Below are 9,713 nucleotides of genomic sequence, written 5' to 3' on the forward strand. Positions count from 1 at the left end.
ATAGCATTAGTGATCGTTACTTTCCAGTTTTGTTAAGTGCACAGGAAACAAAGGACATCACTATCCAGTCCTTCGTCCTTCCTTAACTGGCCAGTCTCGTCAAAACACCTCGGTAAGAGAGTGAAGGAGCCTTGACCTAGTGGGTATGGAAGCGTCGTGGTGAGCCTGAGCGGAAACGAATGGTGGCAAAGAACGAAAAGTTTGGAATATTTCAAGACAATCTGACACGTACAACCTCATTTACAGACAACACACAGTTCTGCCCCAGTTACTTCATACCCTACACGACTAATTCTTCTTCTCTCTCTCTCCTTTACATATTCTTCCTCCTCTTTCATTTATTCTTTCGTTGTGGATATGGTGAAGTGTTAATGTAGTACCGCAAGGAAGGCGTGGACTATGCCCACCTGACTGGACATCGTGACGTCAAGGTACTTGTGTGGTGTTCCAATTGGTGTGCTGATGGGACCGCTGCCCAGTGTCTCCATGGTTAATAGTGCCGTTAGAGACACGAGTCAGACATGGAGTTACAAATGCATTATGTGAATATGTGAGCTTACGAATTTGGAAAAGACAATTAACTCCAGATGTTGTGCAACTGTACAGGAGATAATTAACATTGATATTTCAAGGTGAGTTTTATCAGTTGCATGTTGCCGTCAATCAGATGAAGTTTTTGTTCAGTGTAAACAAACCTGTAACATACTCTCGATCGAAGGTGCTGTATTCACTCTGTGTGCATGCTCACTATTATCACATTTGAGTAATTTTGCATGGAAAAAAGTAAAAAAAAAGCTCGTAACCGTGAGCATTTTCAAAATAAGTGCCACAAACACTGCAGTGGTGCGCAAATTGCCGTCCCTCATCGACCACTTATTGTACTTACACCCATTACTCTGTGATCTATATGTACTACCTGCACTTCACCCTTGTTTACTGCGCTACGCACGAATGTGTGTGTGTGTGTGTGTGTGTGTGTGTGAGAGAGAGAGAGAGAGAGAGAGAGAGAGAGAGAGAGCGTGTGTGTGTGCACGCCCATTTTCTTCAGAGGGAAGTGAACAGAAGTAAAAATCATAAAAATCACTCTTCCCAGATTATTTGGAGATTGCAGCGGTACTTAAGTAAGCACAGTGACGTGTGTCTGTGACGTGATGCAGTACGTACATGTATGTACGTACGTATGCAGACAGCAAAAAATGGCATAATACACACCACGGATAAGTGAATACAGGAAATAACTTCAGGTATTACACTTAATCGGAACTGTCGCCATACATGTTTTCATGAGGAAATTCCTCTTGTCACAGCAATGGTACGTCACTCCTTCCTTCTTGGAATGTTTGTGACATGTCGCTTGACGTAGATTTGGATTACTCAGGGGTGCTGATGCCGTCAGCTTGTCGCGAGGACCCGAGGACTCCTTGGGACGACCCTGCCATCGCCCCACCACCATCGGGTCTTGATGCAACCAATCACGTTCGAAGGCGATCAGTTTGTGACACGAATTTAGGTAGATGACACTGTCGTACTGTTGCTAACCAGCACATCACCACCACTTTTTGCTGGCGGACCCTCGATGGTTAGCTGAGGTGACAGTCATCCTGCTTCTCTATAATATGATCACTTACTGCCTTGCTTCCTCTCACAGTTCCATCTCACTTGACAGGAAACTGTCATTATTATTATTATTATTATTATTATTATTATTATTATTATCATTAGTCATCATCAGTCACACAGCCTGGTCGCTCACTGCGGTGGGTTACATTACTGTCGCCGTACTCGCTTTTCCTGCATATCGTGAAAGACTAGAATAGACGGAACGAGAGGACTGGGAACACCTCCGATATTTTTTTTCCTTGACGTGACGTAGTTAGATATATAGATAGATAGATAGACTGACTGATAGACAGACATATAGACAGACATATAGATAACTGGACAGAAAAATTCTTGTTAAAATCGTGATCATCGCCTTCGTTACTGTACATAGTTTATACTTGGGACAGATTGCAAAATAGTCATTTAACTTTTCCCTGCGTTTATAAAAGGAATAAAATAAATAAATAAGCTCATAAATAAATACACAAATATATAAATAAGTTAATTAAGTGATGAATCAGACTACTAAAAGGCGTATCGGCAGGGCTGGGCTCCCATTGCTGGCAACTTTTTTGTTTCCCACCACGTTCCACAAAAGTTATCTATATATCGCTGCCGCGAACACAAACCGGGACGTAAATTGAGAAACAAAGGCCTAAAATTTGAATTTAAAATAAACCAGTAGTTAGTTTTATTTTGCGCATGCCCCAAGTGTTGCGTGCATTAAGTTAGCCTTCTGCGCATGCGCCAAGTGATATCCGAGCATTTTTCTGGTACTTAGTGCTCACCAATATGAGCTTAGAGAGGGACTGGTACTGGCCATGTTATCTAATTTTTGACACTGGTTTCTATTCTCACAGGAGAATTTCTCTGTAATGATGGTGGTGTTGTGACCGTCGTTGTTGTTGTTGCTGGTGGTGGTGGTGGTGGTGGTGGTGGTAGGGATTTTTTTTTTTTTTTCTCATTAGTGTTGTGGTTTTACAGCAATAACAACTGCTACTGTTGCTGCTGCTGCTACTACTACTACTAGTACTACTAGTGCTACTACTATTACTACTACTACTACTACTATTACTATTACTACTACTACTACTAGTACTACTACTACTACTCTGTTATTAGAACAATAATAACAACAACCACCACCACCACCACTACTACTACTACTACTACTACTGCTACTACTACTATCACCACCAACACCACCACCAATACCACCACTACCACCATTATTACAACAGCTTCAACAACAACAACAACAACAACTACTACTACTACTACTACTACTACTACTACTACTACTACTACTACTACTACTGCTGCTGCTGCTGCTGCTGCTGCTGCTGCTGTTGTTGCTGCTGCTGCTGCTGTTTACAAAGGAGAAAAAGGGGGAAGAGGAGGAGGAGGAGGAGGAGGAGGAGAACGTAAAGTGCAGTAATCTTTACATCTCTGGATTTTCATGCCAAGGTTCGTGAGCACTTACATAAGAATCAGCTTTACATAATTTACCTTCTATGGAGGCGGTAGAAGGTGAAGGAACAGTCACTGCACCGACTACCGCTCGCTCATAACAGTTCGTAGGAGGCTTTTTTCTTTTTATCCGTTAGATCGTCAGCTTCCTAAGTGGTGAACAGAAAATATCACGTGATTGTATATTGCTTAATAATAACCCCCACCTGAGATGCCCGAGATAGAGTGCAATTAGTTATCGAAGTGGCGTTTGGGGGGTTATCAGTGACCGCGTAAAAGAAAAAAAAAGAAAAAACCTGGCCGAATTTCGAACATTGTCACACGTCAGGGTTTATTTTTCTTGTCTATGATAATGATATTTGATATTATTATCCATTGCTTCAATAGGGAGTATTCGCCTCTTTCCTCGTTTATAGTGCTTCCGTTATCTTATCTGCTCACTTTAAACCTTTATACTTTACTGCTGTGATAGACCAAGAAAAGTTGTGCATGGTACAGGGAATAGCAGGCAACTACGCACACACACACACACACACACACACACACACTCACTGAAGCTGAAACACGCTTACTCATCAACAGTGAAGCACACACACACACACACACACACACACACACACTGAGCTAGCGCCTTGAGACCACTGTTCACGCCCTAGGGAAGCGTCTGTGTGGCGAACACTTCCTCCGTGGTCGTGAGAGTGAGGGGAAGTCAAGTTGTACCCGTCTTCCATTTCGAGGCAAAAGTTTTAGTGCGAGTTGTTCAAATATCCGTCATGGTTTTAATTTTGATGGACGTGTTTTGCGCAAGTTCTCAAGTCGAAAACTCGAACTCAGGGTCCCAGAGGAGAAGCTGCAAGGTTATTTCCGGGGACCTGCAACGGAGAGCGTCATGTAGGACGTAAGGACGGACTTTGGGACAGTAAGGGTGGCACAGACAGTAGGAAGGAAGAGAGTGTGACATTGTGACATAAAGTGAGAATGAGAAGGAGTGTGATAAAGAGGCAGTAAAGAATTAGTGCAACAGAGAATAAAGGAGTGAGTGCAATATAATGTACGAGTATCATGGTGCCAGAAATAGAAATAGCATAAGGAGGCAGTGAGGATGGCACAGAATGGAGGGAGTGAGGGAGTGGGTGGGGTTTGAGGTAACTGTGAGGATAGGTAAGAAATAAGAAAGTAAGAATGACACATAATAGCACAGGGCGGGAGAATTGAGGGATAGTCTAAGAGCAGACCTGTGAGAAGGACCATACTATCAAGGACGAATGGCATGCAAGTGCTTCCGTTTTTCCTATCAAGAAACGACAAAGGGCGGCTTGTCCTTGCAACGCTGCCACACCCCCCAGCACGTAGCGAGAGTCCGTGGTGGCACAGATGAACGGCACAATAAGTGGCTTTCATTCTCTCTTGCAGTGGTCTCGGCGTAGCTGGGCGAGAGATGAAGGCATGTGTGTCTTTTGAAGTTTCCAGAAAGAGAGAGAGAGAGAGAGAGAGAGAGAGAGAGAGAGAGAGAGAGAGAGAGAGAGAGAGAGAGAGAGTGTGAGTCTGTATACTGAATGAACTGTTTACAAAGTTCCTTCCCATGTGTCATTCCTCAGATCGCGAGGGAATCTCTTCTTGTCATCTTCGCCCATCACCTTGCTGAAATGCAGACATGCTTACTGATACCGTATTCAGACACGTTTTGCTTTCTCACCATGAGTATTTTCAAAGGCCATAGAAATGATTAGGCGGGTTCTTATTTGTGTTTTTCCTGTTCATAATGTAGAATTGTTAATGTCCCTAAAACCGCAAAAAAAAAAAAATTCCTTAAAAACCCGTGTAACTTTAACAACTAATAGGCTCTTTTGAATGTAGTGGTGGTGCGGGCAGAAGTGTTTCAGAGTATGGTCCATACCCACGCGAACTGAAGAAAAGAAAAAAAGTCGTAAACTTGTGACGAACACCATAGTGTCACTTATCAAGGGAAATGCTCGTGGTGATTACAAAAGGGAAAGAGAGGAAGGGAGATAACTGGGGAATGGACAGGGAGAGCGGCGCGCAGGTGTTATAACCAAGTGTGATTGTTGGTTTGGCCTTTGGTGACAGGACGACTACAAGCACTTGCGTATTGTTACTTTCCCGCCAGTGAGTCAGGTTCATGTTAGCTACAATGTTCCACTGAAATAGGCTGGGTGGCAAGAGAGTAATGGAAGAATCGTTGCAGTTATGATGGTGACGGTCGATGGTCCAGGTGGTGGTTATAAGGATAATAATAATAGTATTTTGTTGTTGTTGTTGTTGTTGTTGTTGTTGTTGTTGTTGTTGTTGTTGTTGTTGTTGTTGTTGTTGTTGTTGTTGTTGTTGTTGTTGTTGTTGTTGTTGTTAGTTAGTTAGTGAGTTAGTTAGTTGGTTAGTTAAGGGACACCCTGCCCACACACTAACGGCTGGGTTGAAATAATGCTGCTACCGTATTCCCTGCGCATTGCAAAAGGCGACTGAATAAGTGTAAACTGAGGGATGAGGAGCTCTCATCTGTGTACCTTGATGCCCACAATGAAACAAAATAGAAAGTTTCGTCTGTGTTGCCGTGCTACAATTCATTCTGGTGTACAATGATATGACAACAGACTGAAAATAATACATAATGATAAAGATGATGATGATGATAATGATAATGATAATGACAATAACAATATTAATAACAACAGCACCAGCAGCAGCAACAACAACAATAACATCAACAACAACAACAACAACAACAACAATAACAACAACAACAACAATAATAATAATAATAGTAATAATAACCATAATAGTAGGTTTTAACATTTTTATTCAGCTTACCTAAGCATGGGAAAATATTTATAGGAAGCAGAAGCAGAGAGAGACTACAGGTAAATAATCACGATATCACCAACGCAGTAGTAAGCAGTAGTACACACACACTTCCTACCCACACAGTCATACCTCTTATCGATACTCTAGACGGCAATCACCTTACTTCCTTCCTGGCCTCAGCTGTGTCTTCACTGCCTCCACTGCTTTACCCTGATTGCTTCATCATAATGACGCCATGCTCCTTAACAAACCCACATTGTCTCAGCTCCCTACCTTCCTCACAGCGTTTGCACCTTTCTGCACATTTCCATAACTTATTTCTCCATTAGTTTTAAGGTCTCATCTTATATATATTCAGAGATAATTCCTTTGATTCTACTCTTCTTTCCCATTTTTCCCGCGTGTCCCGTGCTTCTGATCTGCTCGTAGCTCTTCGATGGTCTTCCAAGAACATCTTCCTGTTCAATGTCAGTCTGCCTGCAGGTCTGCTGTCCCTTATTTGCAGTCAGGCCTGCAGTCCCTTATTTCGTCTAATTGTTTCACGTCATTAACTGTTCAGAAATTCTTGATTTAAACGTAGTTTGCTCCATCTGTTTCTCTGTTTGTCTGTGTATGTCTGTTTATGTCTATGTAACTCTCTCTCTCTCTCTCTCTCTCTCTCTCTCTCTCTCTCTCTCTCTCTCTCTCTCTCTCTCAGAGGAAAATAAGTCTTCACCTCGGATCCGCAGTTTTACATGGATAACTGAACTTTTTCCTAAAATTGAAGTAATAGGATGTTTTGTTCTCATTAATTCTGCTATATAAAAGTATAAGTTTTATATATATATATATATATATATATATATATATATATATATATATATATATATATATATATATATATATATATATATATATATATATAACACCATGTGATGATCTGTCTGCAGCACTGCTGGGCGGATCGTCTTGCAGGAGGTGGGGACATGGAGGCCACCTAATGCCTGCCTGGTCACCACCCACAGTGAGGTGATGGAACATGCGCGTGTTGTGTCATCGGTGAACACACGTCTGCCTGCCCCGTGATAAGTCAGTCGAATGTTGCAGCATAGCGTGAAGACCACAAAGCAATACACTCAAAAATAACTCTTTCTCCTTCGTTTGACGAATATTATTTTTACGTAAGTACATGATTTAAAAGAAAGTGACATCTTGCTGACCTTATTTTTATTTATTTTGTTTATTTTATTTATTTATTCATTTATTTATTTATTTTTTTTAAGATTGATTATTAGTTTAACACTGTGACGTAACATAGCCATCGACAGCATATCAGGCCTCATTCTCACCATACGTTGTTTCTTGCAGAACGCCGAAGCAGTCATGACCTCCGTACCGTGTGTGTTGTTGGGCGTGGCGGAGGTGAAGGTACCAGTGAAGCGCCTCCCGCAGGAGACGCTTGTACAAGTGGCCGAGGTGGCGGGCTGGGCAGTGGTGCATGAGGGCCACGAGACCACTCAGAAGACTGAGTTGTCCGAGGACCGCGAGAACTTCATCGGTGAGGTGGATGATTACTATGCACTGAGAGAAGTGGAAGTGAAGGTGGATGATGAGGAGAAAGAGTGTCGCATCGTACATGGAGACAAGATCATCCTGCAGCACCGCACAAGGGACGTAGTCATAGTGGCGCCTTCTAAAGAATATCTAAGAGTGGTGTACATCAGTAAAAGCGACAGCTTTGGACGAGTAGCTGTGGTGCTGCAAATGAAGTCCAAGGAAACTATGGAACAACTGTTTGCCCTCTTCCCTGTTGCTGCGCACCCACCACCAATCCCACACCCCAGCAGGTATTGACTTTATCCTCTAAAAATCATGAAGACCTAATCAATCGATGGAGATGTCTGATACACGTAGTACATCAAACACGAGTTGATTTTTTTATATTAATGTCTCGTGTGTGGAGGAATAATTAATGTTTGTATATCCTTTGCAGTCTATAATAACAGGTATTGATTTACCTGGCAGTACATTTCTTTTCTTGATGACGAGTTATCTTTTTTATTACGGTTATGTTTATTCATCTTACTAATTAGGTAACTGATTACGAAATTATCAAATTCCGTCTTGGCCTTTAAGATCTGCATTGGTGCTGGTTTGTCACATGTTGTGTATTTGTTCACATTTTGGTATTTTTCTACGTGTTCTATTACTTGCTTCTCTTTCCTTTGTAGTTTGCGAGCAACTGGTCTGAAACAATACATGCTTTATTATTATTATTATTATTATTATTATTATTATTATTATTATTATTATTATTATTATTATTATTATCATTATTATTATTATCATCATCTTCATCATCATCATTATTACAACTTTACTTCATTGTTCATTCCAGCAATGGGCTTCAGTCGTCGAACACCAAAGACCACAAGTCGTCATTGGGTCGAAGTATGGGCAGATTTACAACTATGTTGATGGCCTCATTATCCGCCGGCGCTGCCATCGCCAGCGCTTCCCCTCCCAAAAAGTCACCTTCATCCCCTCCCCAGCCGACCAAGAGCTTCGAGTTACAGGACTCGGTAAACAGTGATTCAGATTCAAGTTCAGATGAAGATGATGTTAATGACGACACAGACAGCAAATCAACAGGCGGGTACTACGAAGACATGGGCCTCGATGCCACTGTCCAGGAACGACTGTACGATGCGGAAACTTCCGACTCGGTCTCTAGACTCAGTGATACTTCCCTCGAGACCAACGCCTTGATAATAGAGGCTGAGCTGAAATTCTTCCTGGAGACTGACAGTGATTTCCTAAAGTCTTTGCAAAGTCTAAGTGAAGATCGTGAACGGTTGACGAGCATTGACACTCCTTCGCTTCTCCGAGGGAAAGTGATTCTTCTCTTTTCCCAGATTAAGGCCCTCACGGAGATGCACACGAAACTTCACGAAGAGTTCGAGGAAAGTGATGGCAACCTGAGAAAGCTGAGTGAGGCCATTATATCTCGACAGAATGAGTACGAAAAGTATGTGTACTTCATGGAAAATATTCCTGTCGTCGACAACATCCTGGAGACGCACAAAGATTACATAAAACAGCATATGCCACAATTGCCGGAGAAGTTACGAAAACCTCGAATGCGCCTTCATTATTATGTTCTCACTTTCGAGACTCTGTGCAAGAAGTCCAGCTGTCCTGAGGAAAAGCAAGCATTGCAAAGAGCAATTGATGTTCTCAAAGTTCCCCTCAAGAAAGCTGACTCAAAGCTTTTCCTAGGCGCTGTTGTGGGATCCCCTGTAGACCTGAGCAATTTTGGAGATTTACTCCGCCACAGCGATTTGGCACTGAGGAAAGGTGGAGATCTGCCGCGGCGGGTGTATCACGTCCTCATGCTGAAGACGCTCATCCTTCTCACAGTCCGTAATGGCAGAAACTACAACTATGTGACTAGTTTCAGAATGGATCAAGTTGGTCTAGGAACGCAGGAACGTGGGACAATTTTTGATCTAAAAGTAAGGGGCCCTAGAGGACACAAGATGATTTATGTTTTCAAAGCCAAGAACATCAACTTACAGCAACAATGGATAAATGATCTGAAGGCCATCGTGAAAGATATATCTCAGCATAGCACTCCTCGAAACAGTTACATTGAAGGAGACAACGATATCCGATTCAGTGGCAAGCGGAACAGAATAAGTCGTGAGCCGTCCACCGAGAAGACAGTTTCCAGTACCACGTCACTACCTAATGTTTCAAGTGGTTGGGACGAAAATGATCGTTCCTCGTTGCATGAAAATTCCACCCCCAGAAGTGGTAGGCGAGGAGCTATCAGAAAAAGT

The 9,713-nt window shown here is 42.3% G+C and overlaps 1 protein-coding gene across 6 annotated transcripts in view; it reads left to right on the forward strand.

Annotated features, from left to right (window-relative positions):
- LOC135103034 (uncharacterized) overlaps positions 1 to 9,713 on the forward strand; it is an 11,171-nt gene continuing 1,458 nt past the window's right edge. The window contains exons 1-4 of one of the 6 annotated variants that reach the window (XM_064008911.1): positions 1 to 112; positions 6,822 to 7,052; positions 7,240 to 7,718; positions 8,270 to 9,713. The exon at positions 8,270 to 9,713 is cut by the window's right edge and continues 1,458 nt beyond it. In XM_064008911.1, the coding sequence (XP_063864981.1) occupies positions 7,255 to 7,718; positions 8,270 to 9,713 (1,908 nt within the window). In that variant the 5' untranslated portion in view covers positions 1 to 112; positions 6,822 to 7,052; positions 7,240 to 7,254. The other 5 variants (XM_064008909.1, XM_064008910.1, XM_064008913.1 and 2 more) reach the window with 5 other exon arrangements.

The sequence above is a fragment of the Scylla paramamosain genome, chromosome 8 (genome assembly GCF_035594125.1).
Source record: "Scylla paramamosain isolate STU-SP2022 chromosome 8, ASM3559412v1, whole genome shotgun sequence".
NCBI lineage: Eukaryota > Metazoa > Arthropoda > Malacostraca > Decapoda > Portunidae > Scylla > Scylla paramamosain.